Here is a 20,986-nt window from a genome sequence, read left to right as displayed (position 1 = left end):
TCCCGGGAACTGGTAGTAGTGAGAGTGTGAAATTTTGAAGGGTCGTTAATCAATTCCCCCTAAATCGATGGAACTTCCGCACAGATCTCTATTTATGACAGTTCGTAAGATATAGTCAAAAATAGGGGATGATGACATTTTTTTCTATAAAAAAGTAAAAGTGAACTTTACGACCCTGTATCTCTGGAACTAGTAGTAGTGTGAGTATGAAAATTTGATGGGTCGTTAATCAATTTTTCCAAAATCGAAGAAGCCTCCGCACAGATCTCTATTTATGACAGTTCGTAAGATATAGTCAAAAATAGAGGATGATGAAATTTTTTTCTATAAAAAAGTACAAGTGAACTTTACGACCCTGCATCTCGGGAACTAGTTGTAGTTCGCAGGCGAAATTTTCTCAGATCGTGAATTAATTTCCCCCAAATCGATGGAGCCTCCGCAAAGATCTCTATTTATGACAGTTCGTAAGATATAGTCAAAAATAGAGAGTAATGAAATTTTTTCTATAAAAAAGTACAAGTGAACTTTACGACCCTGTATCTCCGGAACTAGTTGTAGTGAGAGTGTGAAATTTTGAAGGATCATTAATCAATTCCCCCCAAATCGATGCAGTCTCCGCACAGATTTCTATTTATGACAGTTCGTAAGATATAGTCAAAAATAGGGGATGATGAAATTTTTTTCTATAAAAAAGTACAAGTGAACTTTACGACCCTGCATCTCGGGAATTAGTAGTAGTTCGCAGGCGAAATTTTCTCAGATCGTGAATTAATTTCCCCCAAATCGATGGAGCCTCCGCCAAGAACTCTATTTATGACAGTTCGTAAGATATAGTCAAAAATAGGGGATGATTACATTTTTTTCTATAAAAAAGTAAAAGTGAACTTTACGACCCTGTATCTCTGGAACCAGTAGTAGTGTGAGTATGAAAATTTGATGGGTCGTTAATCAATTTTTCCAAAATCGAAGAAGCCTCCGCACAGATCTCTATTTATGACAGTTCGTAAGATATAGTCAAAAATAGAGGATGATGAAATTTTTTTCTATAAAAAAGTACAAGTGAACTTTACGACCCTGCATCTCGGGAACTAGTTGTAGTTCGCAAGCGAAATTTTCTCAGATCGTGAATTAATTTCCCCCAAATCGATGGAGCCTCCGCAATGATCTCTATTTATGACAGTTCGTAAGATATAGTCAAAAATAGAGGGTGAAAGTGAACCAAGTTTTTTTTCACGTACTCAAACGGTTTGGTATTTTTTTGCTTCCGAAAATATTTTTTCGATTTCGTTAATCACAAATCTCTAGATTAATAAATTTAGTTAAGGTATTTAACTTGGAAATCACAATCGTCAATTAACATCAATTAATTCGATCGGTTCATTATTTTTATTTTAACGCAAACGGTTTTTTCCAAGTATGAATTTCAGTACGCGCTTGAGTGTAGTCCTATTGGCGTCAATAATCCTTAGTCCTTCGGCATTAGCTAGATCGAGGAGCCAACACAACGCCAAAGAGGACCCCCAATCGGATGAACCGAAACAAAGCGATATACAAAATCAAGATCCCAACAACGAAATCGACGATTATGATAAATTAGAAGATTACGAATACTACGATGAAACAGAAACAAAAAGACGTAAATATTTATTTATATATATACAGGGTGTCTAATAAACGATTGATTTAAATTTGTATTTAGCGACGTCGTCCGTACCGATATATTCCACTACCCGTATCCCGATAACGACTCCTCAACCGGAAAACGAACGTCCCCGTACCCGTTACCCGGAAAGAACGACCGAAATATTCGTTCAACCCGATGACGAACATCCCACGCCCCGGAACCCCGGAGCTACGGGAACCGTAGACGTTCACGTGATTCCCCCAACGACCGATAAAGTTTTTTCGTGTATCCAGGATAATAGAGTGTACCAGGACAAAGAAAAATGGAAAGTAGGCGATTGTACCGAATGTACCTGCGTTAGAGGTAAAGTGCAATGCGCCACCGATGATGTCTGCCTCCAAAACCACGCCGCTCCTGTAGAAGGTAATTTTATTCGAAAATTCCCCGCCGATTTATTAGATTGAGTTATTTGTAGGACCTCAAGGAGAGCACGGAGAACCTGGAGAACCGGGTATACCTGGTGATCCCGGAATGCCGGGTAGTCCCGGTTATCCGGGTATACCAGGACCGCCGGGACCTCCGGGACCTTTACCGGATTTATTGGCTTTTTACCATCAATTAGCACAAGTTCAAGCTAGCGGCGATAAAGGTCCGAGTTATCCAGAACCTTTCCAATACCTTCAAGCACAAGTCGGACCTGTGGGATCTAGAGGACCTCCAGGTATTTACGCAAATATCTTTTTTTTACATGTTCATACAAATATTTGTACGTATTAGGACCGCCAGGTCCTGCGGGACCACAAGGTTTTCAAGGTCTCCGAGGGGAAACTGGTGAAACTGGTCCCAGCGGACCACCCGGTCCGCCTGGGCTCAGAGGACCTCCAGGACCGCCCGGAAAAGACGTAAGTACAAATCTATTACAACGGACCTAACCTGTAATTTTAATATTTTATAGGGTGAAAGAGGAGACGACGGCGAACCGGGAGCGGTAGGACCTCCGGGTACTACAGGACCTCGAGGTTTACCTGGTATGCCCGGTTTACCGGGAACAAAAGGACATCGAGGATTTCCTGGTTTAGACGGTAGTAAAGGAGAACAAGGAGCTTGGGGTGAGAAAGGCGCTCAAGGAGTAGCGGGTCCCATGGGTCCGATTGGTCCAATGGGTCCGGCGGGTCCAAGAGGAGAAAGAGGAAGAGAAGGACCACCCGGACCGCCTGGATTAAGAGGAATCGACGGAATTGCCGGTCCGCCGGGTTTACCAGTAAGTTACAGATGATTTCGTTTAAAAACTGATTCTTCTTGAACGTTTGCTTCGAAGGGTTCCATTGGAAAACCGGGATCTCCTGGTTTCCCCGGAAGCCCGGGTGCCAAGGGAGATCAAGGCGGTCAAGGTCCTAAAGGAAGTCAAGGATTTCAAGGTCCTAGAGGTGAGTCAGGTAGACCGGGTTCTCCCGGAGAATCAGGACCGCCCGGACCTGCAGGGAAAGATGGATATCCCGGTGAAAAAGGAAACACCGGAGCACCGGGGATAATCGGACCACCGGGTTTTCCTGGAGCAAGAGGTTCACCCGGATTATCCGGAAGTCCAGGTCAGCCAGGAGCTAAAGGGGCGTCAGTAAGTTTAAACACAATCTATTTCCTTCAAAGATATAATAATGTTGAATTTAGGGACTTCCCGGAGAACGAGGATACAAAGGAGAAAGCGGTTTGAAAGGTGAAGTGGGATCCCCCGGACCAAGAGGACTTCCCGGGCTAACAGGGCCTGAAGGTAAACGCGGTAAACGTGGTATGAGAGGACCGCCCGGCGCTCAAGGTCCCGTTGGAGAAAGAGGACTTACCGGAGTAAGAGGTCTTCCCGGACCGGACGGAGCGCCGGGTCCTAAAGGTAAATTATCTAACCGCATCCGAATAATTGTTCTAATATTTAAATAAACGTCAGGACAATCGGGTGAACGTGGTGCTATCGGTCCCGCTGGTTCTAGAGGTCCTCAAGGTGAGCCTGGTCGACAAGGAGCTCCGGGCTTACAAGGAATTAGAGGTATAACTGGTCGTACAGGATCGCCCGGGAAACCTGGGTCTCCAGGAGAAAGAGGGTCGCCGGGACAAGACGGAAAACAAGGAGAACCTGGACCGCAAGGTATTCAAGGTCTTCCAGGACCTTTGGGAGCTCCAGGAGAAAGAGGATTAGCAGTAAGTGTCATTATTAAATGTTCTATACTTGTATATATATATATATATATATATATTTAACTTTGTTAAGGGTGAACCGGGAAAAGATGGAGAGCCCGGACCTCAAGGTCCAGCCGGTCCAAGAGGTGATGCCGGAAAAGATGGTAATATCGGACCGCAAGGACCACCTGGACCTCCTGGTATTGACGGTGAACGTGGACCACCGGGAGTTGGCGGACCAAGAGGTTTTCAGGGACTTCCCGGTGCTATGGGTAATCCCGGTCAACCGGGGAAAGACGGAGAACCGGGACCTCAAGGTCCTATAGGCGCTCCGGGACCACAAGGGCAAAGAGGCGAAAGAGGTTTTCCCGGTGAACGGGGACCTGCTGGTGTACAAGGTTTGCAAGGTATCAAAGGATCTGCAGGAGCTCAAGGCGCGGATGGACCTCCCGTAAGTAGTAAATTTTATAAATCGTATACACATCCTAACGATATTTTTAAAAAGGGTCCTGACGGAAGACCAGGAACCAAAGGTCATCCGGGTTTACCAGGTGCCATAGGATTACCCGGATTAAGAGGACAACCGGGCCCACAAGGAGAAAAAGGAGAACACGGATCCCCCGGACCTATCGGACCGGAGGGTCCTCCCGGCCGTCAAGGTGAACGAGGATTATCGGGACCGGGAGGACCGCCCGGTCCACCGGGCGAACCTGCAGCACCAGGAGATCCGGGACCACCTGGATTAGCAGGTTGTTTTCTTATAACTAAATCATTTTTTTTTTTATTAATATATCTGCGATTTATTCATTTCAAGGTGAGCAAGGAGCACCAGGCGCGACGGGAGAAAGGGGTCCATCAGGACCTCCAGGACCTCAAGGATTTCCGGGACCGCCGGGATTAATAGGATTACCTGGACTTAAAGGAGATAGAGGATTTACTGGTTTGAAAGGCGCTCAAGGTAATCCAGGTCTAATAGGTAGACCTGGTGAACCCGGACCACAAGGTCCCGTTGGTTTAACGGGAGCGAAAGGCGCTAGAGGAGAATCTGGACCTAGAGGAGACGCTGGACTTATGGGTCCTCCTGGAAGAGCGGGAGAACCTGGACCAGCTGTAAGAATATTTATTCTAAAATTTGTAACAAAATTTAATGAACTATTTCACTTTATAGGGACTTCCCGGAAGTGTCGGACCGCCAGGAGCTCAAGGACTTCCTGGTATAAAGGGTTCGACAGGTGATGTAGGTAGACAAGGCCTACCTGGGCCACCCGGTATAGCAGGACTTCCGGGATTAGAAGGAGCTAAGGGAGAAAGAGGAAATGAAGGACCTCCCGGTTCAATTGGACCGATCGGACCGCAAGGACCAGCCGGAGAAAGAGGACTACCAGGATATCCGGGACCACCTGGACCCGCCGGCCCTCACGGAATTAGAGGACCGCCGGGTGAAGTGGGAGTACCCGGTAAACCTGGAAACGAAGGTCCTCCCGGATCACAAGGACCAACGGGTCTTCCTGGACCGCCGGGGCCCACTGGGGATCAAGGACCCGAAGGACCCGCGGGTAAACCGGGACAACCCGGAATTTCTGGCAGACCAGGCGACAAAGGTCCTCAAGGTTTACCAGGATCGCCGGGAAGTATGGGACCACCCGGATTACCAGTAAGTTGGTGGTTAGAGATTTCAATGTCTCAATGAAAAATACACTCGTTTTAGGGTCCAATCGGAGCTCCAGGACCTGCCGGATTAACTGGTGAACGAGGTCCGCGCGGGGAACAAGGTCCCCCCGGACCGGACGGTCCAATAGGAGAGAGAGGAAAACCGGGAGCTCCAGGTCTCCAAGGAGCTAAAGGAGATCGAGGAGATATAGGATTAATGGGACCGAAGGGACATGCGGGATTAATGGGTTTACAAGGTTTACCAGGATCGCAGGGTCCACCTGGAGAACGTGGTCTACCAGGAGAAAGGGGTCTGCCAGGAAAAGACGGAGACATCGGTCCTCGAGGACCAGCCGGAAGAGACGGAAATACCGGACCTCCAGGTGTGATGGGTCCTCCGGGACCCAGAGGAGAATCCGGTAAAGACGGAAGACCGGGACTACAAGGATCCGCTGGTAAATAATTCGTATTTATATTTTTTTTTCAATTAATTGTTTTGTTTTTAAGGACTTCCCGGGCCTCCGGGACCACCAGGCGATGGAATTAACTATGACGCCGCTAGTTTAGCCGCTCTATTATCCCAAAGCCAATACAATCAAAAAGGACCCGATCCGATGAACGACCAACCGCCAAGAATATTCGGTAAAGAAATGACCCAAGAAGAGACTAGAGAATTGATAGACAAAGCTTTCGAACAATTAAAAGCGTCCTTTGAAAAATTGAGGAAACCCAACGGACAGAAAAACTCTCCCGGTAAAACTTGCAGGGATATCAAAGCGGCTTATCCCGATTCGCAAAACGGTAAGTAACACACCGTCGATCGGTTAATAATCGAATGGAATATCCGAAACGAATCCGTTTCAGGACAATATTGGGTCGATCCCAACGGCGGGGACGTCGAAGACGCGATTCTCGTCTATTGCAAAATGGAGGAGGGCGCCACTTGCGTAATGCCGAGTCCGAAACGATCACCGGAGATTCATTATCAAGGAAAAGAACCGGAAATGTGGCTCGGCGAAATGCGACAAGGCGTAAAGATGACTTACAAAGCCGACAGTACCCAAATAGCATTCTTACATTTACTATCGTCGAAAGCTACACAAAACATAACGTACCACTGTAGAAAATCCGTCGCTTATTTCGACGCCACGCGACATACTTTCAGAAGAGGAATCAAACTGTTGGCTTGGAACGACGTCGAAATCACGCCGAAGGGAAAACTTAAATACGAAGTACTGTCCGACGAATGCAGGGTAAGTACCCCACTACATCGATTTTATTCAAAATAAAAAAATGTTTATTTTATCGTACGCAGTACCGAAAAGATGTTTGGACCGAATCGGTTTTGGTATACAAAACGGATAAACCGCAAAGATTACCAATAATTGACGTCGGAATTCGAGATACCGGAGATCGTGATCAGTACTTTTGGATCGACATCGGAGAAGTGTGTTTCTCTTGAAAAATAAATAATTATATTCGTCAGTACTTAATTTTTCTAAGTACAAACCTGTATGCTACGTATTAAGGAACGAGTACCACTTTGTGTTCACGGAAATGTAATTTTAATTTCGACTAAAATAAATAATTTAGTAAATATGTTACACATTCTTTTTAATCAGACGTAAAATATGATATTCGGTGCTATCGCAATAAATGTAAATATAAATTAATAATCTTATTTTGAATATATTTTTTTATAAAAAACCAAACAGTAATATAGAAAATATTAAAATAACGTCCGTTTTTCATTCCAAATTACACATATAAATACCTAGTGCGGTCCTGTGCTTAGTGAAAATAAATTTATCACACGCCGTATACCTTAACTACTAATAATAAATCAGACTGTCATAAAACTTAAACTTCTACACACGAGATGTCACTGCGAAATAATAATAAAAAAAAATATATTTGAATTATAAAATGATATAAAAATATTGAAAATGATTTTACAAATAGTATTAATTTCAAAAAAATCGGAATTAATTCAGAAAACTCAATTTTTACTACTAACATTTCAATATATATTAACTACATACATATCTGTCATAAGAATTAGACTATTGAATAAGAGAGTAAAATAATTATCAATTTATAATTTGTTTTAATGGAACTTCAATTCATTTATCAACTTATTATTCATCAATTATAAGTATAAAACTTCATCAACGATATTAATTTAAAAAAAAAACAACGCTTTATACAGTAAAACAAATTTAATATTAACTACTGCCATCTAGGTGAATATTTGTCAACTATATGGTAGTATACAACTTACAACTAAAAAGGAATCTGCTTATTTTCCATTAAACTTGAACTAATCGAGAGTTGTCTCTAAAGAATAAGATAAAATAATTTTTTATAATATTTTGAGCTTTTATTAGATCGTAAACGAATTTTTAAGTATCAAAATATATCAACGCTAACTATTTAAAAAGAAAACGTGGCTGTATACGGTTTAACTAATTTCTATTAACGATTGCCATCTAGATGAATATAAATGAACTATTATGTAGTAATGGGTGCAATGTACCTACTGAAAACTTGACCTTGGTAGGAATCTACTTATTTGTAATAAAACTTTGACATATGAGCTAAATTTTAAGAAAGTGGAACTGTTATTCTATGATCAGGTTTTGAACGAACTTTGAAAAGTTAAATACATCAATAGTATTGATTTGAAAATAAAATAGGGCTTCATATATTTTAATTAATATTTAATTAATTACTGCCATCTAGGTGAGTATACCCAAACTTTTATTTATGCAGTTATACCTATCTACTCAAAACGTCATCTTAGTAGGAATCTGTTATAAAAATTTGACGTTTGACTAGTTGCTTAAGTATATAACTATTAATTTATGAAATTGTTAATAAGAGGAAGTTTTATTCTATGATCAGGTCATGAACGACCTTTTATACTATCAGAATGCAAGAATAGTTAAAATTTACAAAGAAAATAACGTTTTATATATTTTTTTTATATACTGCCATCTAGGATGGTATACATGAACTATATACGAGTAAACAGTGGTCAAAACCATAGATAAGATGGAATCTACTTATCGTTCATGACACTTGGACTTATGAGTAGATGTCGCTATAGACTAATGTAACTTTCAATTAATATTATAAATAAATGTTACTTTTATTGTATCATCAACATATCAGCGAACTTTGAGTATCAAAATATGTAAATAATTTAATAAGAAAACAATGCTTTATATACTTTAATTAAATTTCTATCAAGTGCTGCCATCTAGGTGTTTATACACCAACTGAATATAAGAAGGAATCTGCTTATATGCCACTTTTTAATGTGAATAATTGTCTATAAAATTATTATGGGAAACTAAGGAGTTGAATATAGGAATTAAACACAATTAATGAGGATTATAATTTATTACAATAAAAATTTACATTCAACATTATAACTACTAGTTTTGCTGTTTAATTACTTTTAATATTTTGGAGCTGGACTTTCAAGTTTCGAATAGTCAACGTTTGGTGAATAGAACTGCAACAAAAGTTAAATAGTCGATAATTACGAGAATATACAATAAAAATTTCAGTTAGGATTAAAAAAAATCTCGTACATACCTTGTACTGCTTCTTTCTAAATTCTTCGTTAGAGATATCTCCACTTCTGTTCCATTGAACATCGGGATTCCTGGTAGCCAATCTTAAAGTATAGAAAACCGCTCCAGCACATCCCAGTCCCACACAAAAATATAAAGGGATTAACTACAAAAAATATCAATTTTTTTTAATAGATCGAATGCACAATATGACATAACAGGGATTTTTAAGGTTATACGAAATTAACAAAAATCCTGTTCGATTATGAAATTTTGTTATAGTCACTTACTGCTTTGTGTTTTTGTAATGATTTCAAACTCATTCCTTGCATTTTGGATTTTTTTTTAATTATAAATGTTCCGAAAAATTTACTGTTTGACTTTTAATGATTACCTCACCACAAATCGTGTGAAATAACTGCGTTTTCTCTTTTACTCTAATCAATTCCGCACTGATAGTCCATCTCTCTACACTACATATAAACAAGTATGAGTAGAACTGAGATAGCGTGCAATATACACTGTCAAAATTTACTATCTCTTTTTAATTTATTTTCTTTTCCGAGAAATTTACCAGTAGATCTTAGATATTCGTATTATAAGCAATTTTTAAATTAGTTTTATTATACTAAAAGAAACAACTAGGACGTATTAGTACTATATATTTATTTGAAAACACCTTATTATCTCTGATTAGTGCACATAAGGAATATATATACAGCCTTATTTAATACTAACCGTGAAGACGTTTTAGTCGAAAAGAACAATCCCTTTTGATCTCGATTACGCCATATTGGCATTGGCGGAGAAAAACTAGACATGTCAACTTGCTTTATAGAATTGTTTTAGTCGTAGAAACATTAAGTGTTTTAGATTATTGAGCTACTCACCGTTTAATAACCTTTTAAAATCACAAGTTACCTTGTAATATAACCGAAATCAATGCATTGAAACGTTTGTGAAACATCAAAGATGAGCAGTAGCGAAGACAGTGATGCCGGACCGAAACGTAAGAGAAAAGATCGAAGATTAAATGATAGTCCAGGTAGTAGTTCCAGTGGGAGCCCCATTATAGGACGTTCATCTTTTCTTAGACAAAGGAGAAAATTACAAGAAATTAGATCTAGTTCCAGTGACAGTGATAGTAGTCCAATACTTACTAATCATAGGAAAAAAATTATGGTACGTGTTTTTAAATATTATAATAATTTAGAGGATTCTTTTTCAATAACTAGTTGTTGGTAGTATCAAGTATTTATATCGAATCCATCAATAATGCATGGTAATTATTTCTTGTTCTAATTTTTTATTCACTCTGTTTTTACAGAGAGTAGATTCTGATTCTGATTCTGATGTAGAATCAGATGATTCAGACATAGGGCAACGTCGTTCTGTTAATCCCAAGAGATTACAAAGTGATTCTGATAGTGACTTTTCCATGAGTCAATTAGAATCTGATTATTCTGATCGAGAAGTTAAGAATACGAATAAAATTCATACAGAATCTGAATTTAGTGATGGAGAATCAGATAAATGTGCTATTTGTTTGGTTTCTTTTAAAAATCAAGAGATAGGTACACCTGAGGCTTGCGATCATATGTTTTGTTTAGAATGTTTACAAGAATGGTCGAAAAATGTTAATACTTGTCCCATTGATAGACAGGAATACAGGTAATTAGTTTAAATGAAAATTTTATATTTCGTGATTGTATTTGTTTATTGTATTTAGCTTGATTTTGGTGAGATCTCGCGGTAATGGTAAGATAACTAGACGGATTCCTATAGAACGTCCTGAACCTCAAAATGAAGTGGATATATTTGAGGATCCGACTTTTTGTGAGATTTGCGGATCTAACGATCACGAAGATAGGATGTTATTGTGCGACGGTTGCGATTTAGGTTTCCATCTTTATTGTTTAAACCCTCCTCTCAATGAAGTTCCAGTTGGATCGTGGTTTTGCGAATTGTGTAATCCGACTAGGGAAAATGATTCATACGAATACGATTTAAGGATTTTATTTCATGATTCCGCAGGATTAGATACGTCGGTCCAGCTGAGAAACAACAGATCCACGAGGTGAATTTTTAAATTTTTTTTATTGTTAATATTTGATTTACGTACATTTTTTTTCGTGTGTCATTATAAGTTATTATTTATTAAAATTGGTGTTTATTTTATTGAAATTAGTTAAGATTTTGGGTGGGACTGAAACTATTACATTTTACTAAAAAAAAAATAATGAATCGAGTGTAATTTACGATTTTTATTATTTTTCCTATCACTTATTTTGACGTCTTAGTTTCGTTTTTTTTTCAATTTTTTGTCCGTGTTACTTTTGGTATATTCAAAACTAGTGTAATAGTGGTTTTTGGAACAATTTACAAGCACAAGAGATGGAAAAATGTTGAGGATATGAGAAAAGAAAAACAATTTTTAACACGTAGTAAGTAAATAATTTATACATTTAGTTATGACTGAGAAAATCGACTAAATTTAACTGGTAGAATATACGAAAGTGACAGTATATTTGTTTATTATTTTTTTAAACGTTATTGAAACGATTTTTTGCGAAATTATCTCGAAAGTGCAGTACAAAAACGACGCTGGTAGACTTTTCGTGTTACAATGACATCTGTGATCTGTTAATCGATTATATGGGGCGTGGAATGCGATAAATTTTGACGAATTAAAAGGGGGGACATCGAAATTAACAATGAGGATCAGTTTATAGATAAAGTAAAGGAATTTGTATAAAGAATTTAAACACAAACATCAGAATATTGGGGAAAACGAATAGGGTAGTCTTCATCTCGTTATTTCTTTCTTTATGTGTTACTTTCTTACTAGTTCCTATTCTTTTTTTTCTCCATTTCGTCTTATTTGTTGTCTTTGTTTTGAAACGATTATTTTCTATTTAATATATTTATTTTTTCTACTTAAATCTCTATCCTTTATCGTTTTTCATTTTTTTTTTGTTTTGTTTTGTAACTGTTTCTACTACTTTTTATTCTTCCTTTCTTTTTTTTTTCTCCTAATTCATCATGTAACTTCTTTCTCTTTTTTATATTTCTCTTTTCCTCATTTCTTTCTTCTATTCCTATTTATAATCACTTTTATTTCTCTTTTGCTATTCTTTAACCTCTCATTCTGAATTAATTTTTTTTTCTTCTCACATTCTCATTTCTTCTTTTTTTTTCTTTTGCATCTTTCTTTTTCTACCCTTTTATATTCCTCCTTGTCAACTAATTTGTTGTCTTAATTTTTTCTTCTTTCATTTCTTATTCTTTATTTCGACTTTTTTGTTGTTTTTCTCTTTCTAATTTTACTTTCAACCGACAGCGTTGCCACATGCTTTCATTTAATTCGACATTTTTCGAAAAAAATTATTTTGGTTCATTTTCGTCTTCATGTCGGTATACCGTCAACGTCATAGTCGATAGTTATGACAAATAAAATGTCAAAGTTCATTATGACATTGACGTACGTCAAAATAAAGTCAGTTTTCAGTTAATACTTAACTAGTAGACGAGGCGACGGAAATAATTTCTCGAAAAATCGTTTTTTTTTTTTCGTTAATTTCGATTTTTTTGATGTAAAAATTTTTGCCCTACAGAATATTACCACGTACGAGGCAAACGGAACGAGTTAGACGTCGAATAGCTAATAACCGTCATCTACGAAATCTCCCGACGGAAAATTCGACGACGACGACGATAACGACGACGACGGTAACCAGTACTACATCTCGATCGAGAAAAAGAAGAAGACGAAGAAGAAGAAGAACGCGGTATAGAACGGTTTACGAAATCGATCCGGTAACGGGATTAACGGAAGCGGTACAAAAAAGGACGAAAGGAAGAAAAAATGGTAAAAAACGTTCGGCGGCGCCGCCGAAAACGGCAAAAAAACGTCTGGCCAAACAATTGGGAATATGCGGACCGCAAAATGTGAACGAAATAAAAATAATCGATAGGAAACCGGGTAGTACGGCATCCGGTAGCATAAGTAGTATTAGACACAACGCGGGTATACCAACCCTACATCTATTCGGACAAAACGACGCTCTAGATTATTTTACCGACGAAGATCAAGAAGAAGAAGAAAATTTCGGTTCGCAGATATTGATTAGAAGAGCGCCTAATCGATCGGACGTTAACGTTATGCGAAGAACGTTACGACAAAAGAATTTGATAATGCCGGAAGTAGTATCGAGTAGTTCCGATATATTAGATACGATATTAACCGATCAAGAACGATTGTATTCGAGAAATTGTTCGTATTCGATCGATTCGACGGGTAAATTCAAAATAGATTTGAACAAAGAAAAAGGTATAGTCAAAGAAACGCCGTATTATAATCAGAACAGAAGATACGGTAATAATCAAAATTATAATCGACCGAATAGATATCAGAGACAATCGACGGGTTATTATCATTCGAATAACAGTTTTTATAATAACGAATCGATTAATAATTATTCGAATTATAATAACGATAATAACGATTATCCGCAAGATTATTCGAATAGAACGTTGAGCGGCGATAATACGGAAGATAATCGAGACGAAAAAGAAGAAGAACAACAACAACAACAAGAAGAAGAAGAACGGGAAGAACGTAATAATCAAAACGACGATTCGGAATTGGATATTTACAGCGATATAGAAACCGTAACGACTACTAGAAACGAAGAAGGCGAATATAGACCTTTATCGCCGCCGCCGATGCCGCCGTTATTAGGATTAGAAGAGGATAATAACGATAGCGAACCGGATATGGTTATAGACGACGATAAATTACAAGAAGAAACCGCCGTAACGTCGACGGTTAGTTTAGAAAAAGAAAAATCGATTCAATCGAACGAAAAACAATCGGAAAATATAAAAAATTACGATTATTACAATGAAGATTCGTTAGAAGGTTGTCCAAATACAAATATATATTCGAAACAAGAAGAATCCGACGACGAATGTCCGAATTTCAGTATATATTCCAAAGAAAGTAAAACAATGGCCATACACACCGATATAACTTTATCAACAACCGATTATCATACCCAAATTAATACCAACCCCAATTTAAAACTCCCCGACGACGACGAAAAATACGATCCCCAAATTACTTCTTCCCCTAATTTAAAACCCCCCCGCGAAACGTACGATCCCCAAATTACTTCCTCGCCTAATTTAATACCCCCCGACGATAAATACGATCCCCAAATTGGTACTACTCCTAATTCGAAACCCCCCGACGATAAATACGATCCCCAAATTAGTTGTTCTTCCCCAAAATTGAATCCACCCGATGAAATGTACGATCCCGAAGAAACGTTTCGCGAACAAAACGATACGACGTACGATCCCGAAGATTGTTTACGTACGGACGAAACGTTGGCGATAACCGATAACGAAAAATCTAGTTACGAACCGGAAAACGAAGAAGATCGTTACGATCCGGAAACGCCTTATAACGACGACGATAAAATATGCGTTAAGAAGAATAGTAATTTGTTGTATAGCGATTCGGAAGATGACGAAAACGTCGTTAAAAAAGATAAAAATTTAACTTCGATAACGGATATTAATAAAATGACGGAAGATATAAGCGAAGAAGAACGAAGTTATACGCCCTGTTTGGACGAAAAAATACAAAAACAAGGTTTGGAAGGATTGGATACGGAAATGATATCGGACGAAGAGAGGAACGATTTCGATGAAAATCACGATTTGAAAACTGTAAATTCCGATGCGGACGCTTTGGAAATAAACGCCAAAGAATCCGAATTGGATTTAGTACGACCGGAAGATTACGAAGAAGGAGAAATAGTCGATAAAAATAAAGATAAAGAAATTGTAAACGAAGAAAACGAACCGGACAAATCGAACAACAACGTAGATAATAATAATAAAGAAAAAGTAATAGATAATAATAAAGAAGAAGAAGAAGAAGAAGAAGTAATTAATACTACTTCGTTTAAGAAGATCAGTAAGAGTAATAAGGAGAGGAATTATAGGGATAAAGATAGGAATAGGCGTCGATCTAGCGAAAGGGAAAATAAGAAGGAAAAGAAAAAAGAGAAACGTAAAGAATTGGAGAGGTATAACGTTAGAGCGATTATAGCGGAAAAACCGCGACCGCTTATAGCGAAAGATCAATTCGGAAGAGATATCAGAAATACGCCTAGTAGATCGAGGAGTCGATCTTATACGCCGCCTCTCCGTAACGATCCAGCTGTAAGATCCCCTTCGAAAAATCGTCGATCGTTAACCAGATCACCTCGACGACGGTCGTTATCGAAATCGCGCAAACAACGAAGAAAATACCGATCGCGTACTAGATCTAAAACCCCAATTAAAAAAGGACAAAAAAATAAAAAGAGAAAACGATCGTCGAGCAGATATAAAAGAAAAATCGACGATAAAACTAAAAGTAAAAGGAGACCGCGAAGCGGTCGTCGATCCGAAAGTCCTACTAGAAGAAAAAGAGATTGGTCGCCAAATTCGCAAGTATCCCCATCTTGGACGCCACCCCGATTAATAGACAATCCCCAATTATTAAGAACCGAAAGTTTAACGGTAACCGTGAATAATAATAATAATAATAATAATAATAACAACAACAATAAAAAGAAGAAGGATAAAAAGAAGAAGGACGATAAGAGAAATAGATCGAAGAAACGTCGACACGAACGCGAACGCACCCCGCCGCCTAGTAAAGAAGTTTTCGCTTCCGGTGATAATATATTAGTTAGCGTCTGTTTCAATAACGAAAACGAAAAGAGAGACATAACGACAAGAGATAAAAGAAAACCGGACGAAATAATTAATAAAAAACGTAAAAAGAAAAAAGCCAAACGCGATTTGAGCGGCGTGAAACCGGTAGCTATAATCGATTTGGAAAAATCGCCTTTCAAAGAATTAACCCCATCCCCTAAACAAATAATAGTACTCACCGATAGCGAAAACGAAAATCAAGTGCAAGCCGATTCGTCGTCGCAACAAATCGTTACGCCCGAACGCGGTATCGGTCCTAAAACGCCGCCGGAACCGCAAATTAAATTCTCTTTGGCGCCTAAACCGCCACAAATACGCGCCATTAATAATCCCCTGATTGATCCCGACGACGAAATCGAAAATAACGTCGAAAACGACGTAAGGATAAGTCCGGGTCATAAAGGACCTAGCACCCCACAAGAACCGCCTAATTCGCCGCCCAGTTCCCCCGACGCCTACGATCCTTTCGAACCTACCAAATCCCGTTCCCCCACACCGGATATACAAATACAAGATAATCCCGAAAGTATCGATAGTAAAACGGCGGATTTAATGGAAAAATCGATTAATCCCGTACCGGAAAATTCGAAATCTCTCACACCTCCTCTATTGGCCGATATACAACCGGCGGATTCTCAAAGTAGCGTACAAGTCGTTACGCCCGATTCGAATATAGATAAATCTCCAGATAACCGAACGAATCAAATACAAAATACTAAACCGGTAGCTCAAACAATACCTTTTTCATCGGTACCGACTACGTTGAATACATCTACGCCGTTATCGACTGCTCTACCGACGAACAGGATAAACATATTGAATACTTCGTTGATAACTCCGACCGTACCGTCGCCGATACCTCAACGAATAGTTTTGCCGAATATAATTAAATCGGTTAAAATACCGCCGACTAAATCGGCCATTAAATCGACGCCGATTAAACCGATGCCGGCCAAAAGTAACAAAATGATAATAAGAAAGAGAGCGCAGAACGGCAACGCCGACGATAACGTATTATTGGATTTCGATTCGCCCTATTCGCCGGGTAGTAGCGATTACGAGGATCTGTTCGATCCGCCTAGCGAAATCGTAACTAAACCGATTATTAAAGGTAAAAGTAAACCGACGGTGAAACCGGTTTCGGCGTTCGACGCTTTATTCGGTTCGCCGAGTTATAATGCGAAATCGAAGAAGAAATTTGGTAAAAAATCGGGTAAAACCAAAACGGTCGGCGTTAAATTGGACGAGGATAATTTGAAGATTTTGGACGAACTTCCCAATTCGGCGGTGGAAATGCAAGTCAAGGATAAGGTGAGCTTTAGAATTTGATGATTTTTGTATTTTCAGTAGGATCGTTAACTCTTTTACTATTCCCTGTTTTTTTGTTTCATTTCCTTTCATCTTATTCCTCGATTTTCTTTATTTTTTCTCATCGGTTTTCCTTTTTATTATTTTATCTTGACTTGTTTGTTACTTTTCTTGGAAATCTCATTTCTGTACTTTGTATTTCGTTTTTTTTTTTTTTGTTGAGTATGGCTACTTTTTAACATAATATTCCATTTCTATTTGTAGAAAAACGAAATTTAAACTATTTAAATTTTATTCAACATTTTTTTGCAATTTTTTTTATCACTGTATTTATATTATTCTAAAATCAACTTTTGCAACACCCTGTATGTACGTTTCATTGTATTTTAAACATTGTTTTAGTTTTTTGTCGCCGCCGTATATATATTTCTCTAAATATTCGATATTAATTCAAAGTTTGCAACACCCTGTATGCTAAAATTGAAGTAAAAAACGTTTATAGTAAAATTTAACGGAAAATCCTGTGGATTTGAGGCTTTCGATGATTGTAGAATGTTTTCAGTGATTTTTCATTAACGTTTTTCCAGATTTTGATCATTTTTTTAAACACCCTGTATACTAAAACCGTCTTGAATAACGTTTATAGCTAAATAGAAACGCAGTTTTGACAAACTTTGTTTTTCCGGTGTTTACAAAATTATTTCTCGACGTTTCATTGTATTTTAAACATTGTTTTAGTTTTTTGTCGCCGCCGTGTATATATTTCTCTAAATATTCGATATTAATTCAAAGTTTGCAACACCCTGTATGCTAAAATTGAAGTAAAAAACGTTTATAGTAAAATTTAACGAAAAATCCTGTGGATTTGAGGCTTTCGATGATTGTAGAATGTTTTAAATGATTTTTCATTAACGTTTTTCCAGATTTTGATCATTTTTTTAAACACCCTGTATACTAAAACCGTCTTGAATAACGTTTATAGCTAAATAGAAACGCAGTTTTGACAAACTTTGTTTTTCCGGTGTTTACAAAATTATTTCTCGACGTTTCATTGTATTTTATACATTATTTTAGTTTTTTTGTCGCCGCCGTGTATATATTTCTCTAAATATTCGATATTAATTCAAAGTTTGCAACACCCTGTATGCTAAAATTGAAGTAAAAACGTTTAAAGTTGAACATAAGAGAAAATTGTTTGAGTTTCGTTTTTTTCAAAAACATTTTTTCCAATTTTTTGTCGCCACCGTGTATATATAGATACATTTGCAACCCAGTATCGACATCAAAAACGTTTATAATAAAATATAAGAGGAAATTCTCCGAATTTTGTTCTTTTGATGCTTATACAATGTTTTAATTGCGTTTTCATAAATATTGTTCCAATTTTTGGCCTTTTTTGAAACACCCAGTATAATAAAATCGAATTGAATAACGTTTATAGTAAAATACAAACGCGGCTGTAACAAATTTTATTTTTCTAATGCTTACAAAACTACTTCTTAACATTTCATTATATTTTAAACTTTTTTTTTAGTTTTCCGTCGCCACCGTGTATATATTTCTCGAAATATTCGATATGAATTCAAAGTATGTAACATCCTGTATACCAGAATCGAAATCAGAAACTTGCAAAATGAAATATAAGAGAAAATTTGACGAATTTTATTTTTTTAGTTTTTGAGACACTCTGTATATTAAAAAAGTGATCAAACTTCAGTATATTAAAAATAGTTTATACTCAAGATGAAAAATCTCATTTTACATCATGTTTATTATTAAAAACAATTTTTTATTTAATTAAAATTTGTTTTTAAACAATATTAAATAAATATCTAGTTTTATCTTCATGGTTTTTCGAGAGTGAGCAATCGTTTATTTTTTGTAGTTCCTCAAGAAGTTAAATAGACAGGAAAGGGTGGTAGAAGAAGTGAAATTGGTACTGAAACCTCACTACAACAAGAAACGTATAAACAAAGAGGAATACAAAGATATTATGAGACGAAGTGTTCCTAAGGTAAATAAATTCCAGTTCGTTCTGTTTATTTTTTTTTTTTTTGGTATATTTGGTTTTTTATTTTGAGTTATTTTGATTGATGTGTGTTATTCCCAGATATGTCACAACAAATCGGGGGAAATAAATCCGACGAAAATTAAGAATCTGATCGAAGCTTACGTTAGGAAAGTTCGGCACAGTAAGAAGGTGACTTCTTCTAGTTCCGTCAATCCCCAGAAGATGTAGATGTATAGTAGTATATGATGTACATATATAAGGCTAATTATTATTATTATTATTAAAAAAAATGGAAAATAATTATTTAATTTGTAGAAAATTATTTATATAATTATTTCACTCTCTTGTGATTCTATTTGGAAATTTTTAAATGTATTGACTGTAAGGTTTTTAGTAAATATATTAAAAATAGATACGGAAGGTGATTTTTTTTTTTTGATTAAATTTTTAGGTAATTTTCGTTCCAATTCCTTTGGTATGAAATAGAAGAAACTATTTTTTTTATTGGAATGTTTCTAGTTTCAATTATACTCGGTTTTTGTGACACCCTGTATGCTACAATTGGAATCGGAAACTTTTTTCGTAGACTATAAGAGAAAGTAGACCATTTTTATTAACTGGAGTGTTTTTTGTACCGTTTTAGTAATTCAAATATTTGTTTTTAAAACTTTTGATCATCTCGAGTTATTTTTCGAGACACTCTGTATGCTACAAGTGAAATCGGATATTTTTGTGGTGAAATATTGAAGAAAATCGACGATTTTTTTAACTGGGAAACTTTTCGTGCCATTTTAGTCATTCAAAAACATTTGATTTTCAATGTGAGTCAATTTTTGAGACACCCTGTATGCTACAAGTGAAATCGGAAACTTTTTCCGTGGTCTATAAGAGAAAGTAGACGATTTTTATTAACTGGAGTGTTTTTGGTACCGTTTTAGTCATTCAAATATTTGTTTTTAAAACTTTTGACCATCTCGAGTGATTTTTCGAGACATTCTGTATGCTACAAGTGAAATCGGAAACTTTTTTCGTAGACTATAAGAGAAAGTAGACCATTTTTATTAACTGGAGTGTTTTTTGTACCGTTTTAGTAATTCAAATATTTGTTTTTAAAACTTTTGATCATCTCGAGTTATTTTTCGAGACACTCTGTATGCTACAAGTGAAATCGGATATTTTTGTGGTGAAATATTGAAGAAAATCGACGATTTTTTTAACTGGGAAACTTTTCGTGCCATTTTAGTCATTCAAAAACATTTGATTTTCAATGTGAGTCAATTTTTGAGACACTCTGTATGCTACAATTGGAATCGGAAACTTTTTTCGTGGTCTATAAGAGAAAGTAGACCATTTTTATTAACTGGAGTGTTTTTGGTACCGTTTTAGTCATTCAAATATTTGTTTTTAAAACTTTTGACCATCTCGAGTGATTTTTCGAGACATTCTGTATGCTACAAGTGAAATCGGAAGTTTTTCTGGTGAAATATTGAAGAAAATCGACGATTTTTTTAACTGGGAAACTTTTCGTGCCATTTTAGTCATTCAAAAACATTTGATTTTCAATGTGAGTCAATTTTTGAGACACTCTGTATGCTACAATTGGAATCGGAAACTTTTTTCGTGGTCTATAAGAGAAAGTAGACGATTTTTATTAACTGGAGTGTTTTTGGTACCGTTTTAGTAATTCAAATATTTGTTTTTAAAACTTTTGATCATCTCGAGTTATTTTTCGAGACACTCTGTATGCTACAAGTGAAATCGGATATTTTTGTGGTGAAATATTGAAGAAAATCGACGATTTTTTTAACTGGGAAACTTTTCGTGCCATTTTAGTCATTCAAAAACATTTGATTTTCAATGTGAGTCAAT

At 36.8% G+C, this 20,986-nt stretch overlaps 3 protein-coding genes across 3 annotated transcripts; 2 read left to right on the top strand and 1 right to left on the bottom strand.

Annotated features, from left to right (window-relative positions):
- Positions 1–1,416: 1,416 nt before the first annotated feature.
- LOC130444736 (fibril-forming collagen alpha chain-like) lies at positions 1,417–6,905 on the top strand. The gene is made up of 16 exons (XM_056780011.1): positions 1,417–1,636; positions 1,700–2,047; positions 2,100–2,345; positions 2,402–2,526; positions 2,580–2,885; positions 2,943–3,239; positions 3,293–3,509; positions 3,564–3,814; positions 3,885–4,244; positions 4,299–4,542; positions 4,608–4,903; positions 4,962–5,447; positions 5,502–5,898; positions 5,951–6,244; positions 6,308–6,696; positions 6,759–6,905. Exons 1-16 carry the CDS (start codon positions 1,417–1,419, stop codon positions 6,903–6,905), a joined length of 4,623 nt encoding a protein of 1,540 aa, XP_056635989.1.
- A 1,928-nt stretch (positions 6,906–8,833) lies between these two features.
- Positions 8,834–9,461, bottom strand: LOC130444625 (cytochrome c oxidase subunit NDUFA4). Its single transcript, XM_056779871.1, has 3 exons — positions 9,315–9,461; positions 9,047–9,190; positions 8,834–8,963 (listed from the first exon to the last, which is right to left on the bottom strand). The coding sequence occupies exons 1-3, from the start codon at positions 9,354–9,356 to the stop codon at positions 8,907–8,909; spliced, it is 243 nt and encodes an 80-aa protein (XP_056635849.1). The 5' UTR covers positions 9,357–9,461; the 3' UTR covers positions 8,834–8,906.
- Positions 9,462–9,599: 138 nt separating this feature from the next.
- On the top strand, positions 9,600–19,538 carry LOC130444624 (PHD and RING finger domain-containing protein 1). Its single transcript, XM_056779870.1, has 6 exons — positions 9,600–10,206; positions 10,352–10,695; positions 10,754–11,101; positions 12,639–17,109; positions 18,992–19,120; positions 19,217–19,538. Exons 1-6 carry the CDS (start codon positions 9,997–9,999, stop codon positions 19,343–19,345), a joined length of 5,631 nt encoding a protein of 1,876 aa, XP_056635848.1. The 5' UTR covers positions 9,600–9,996; the 3' UTR covers positions 19,346–19,538.
- Positions 19,539–20,986: the final 1,448 nt, after the last annotated feature.

Source organism: Diorhabda sublineata, chromosome 5 (assembly GCF_026230105.1).
Source record: "Diorhabda sublineata isolate icDioSubl1.1 chromosome 5, icDioSubl1.1, whole genome shotgun sequence".
Classification (NCBI taxonomy): Eukaryota; Metazoa; Arthropoda; class Insecta; order Coleoptera; family Chrysomelidae; genus Diorhabda; species Diorhabda sublineata.
This window is presented reverse-complemented; position numbering and strand designations above follow the sequence as displayed.

Coding starts and splice junctions, on each gene's coding strand:
- LOC130444736 (XM_056780011.1), top strand. CDS start 1,417: ATGAATTTCAGTACGCGCTTGAGTGTAGTCCTATTGGCGTCAATAATC. Junction 2,886..2,942: donor CCGGTCCGCCGGGTTTACCA/GTAAGTTACAGA, acceptor TTTGCTTCGAAG/GGTTCCATTGGAAAACCGGG. Junction 3,815..3,884: donor CAGGAGAAAGAGGATTAGCA/GTAAGTGTCATT, acceptor AACTTTGTTAAG/GGTGAACCGGGAAAAGATGG.
- LOC130444625 (XM_056779871.1), bottom strand. CDS start 9,356: ATGCAAGGAATGAGTTTGAAATCATTACAAAAACACAAAGCA. Junction 9,191..9,314: donor CATTACAAAAACACAAAGCA/GTAAGTGACTAT, acceptor TATTTTTTGTAG/TTAATCCCTTTATATTTTTG. Junction 8,964..9,046: donor TTAGAAAGAAGCAGTACAAG/GTATGTACGAGA, acceptor CTTTTGTTGCAG/TTCTATTCACCAAACGTTGA.
- LOC130444624 (XM_056779870.1), top strand. CDS start 9,997: ATGAGCAGTAGCGAAGACAGTGATGCCGGACCGAAACGTAAGAGAAAA. Junction 10,207..10,351: donor ATCATAGGAAAAAAATTATG/GTACGTGTTTTT, acceptor CTGTTTTTACAG/AGAGTAGATTCTGATTCTGA. Junction 10,696..10,753: donor ATTGATAGACAGGAATACAG/GTAATTAGTTTA, acceptor TATTGTATTTAG/CTTGATTTTGGTGAGATCTC.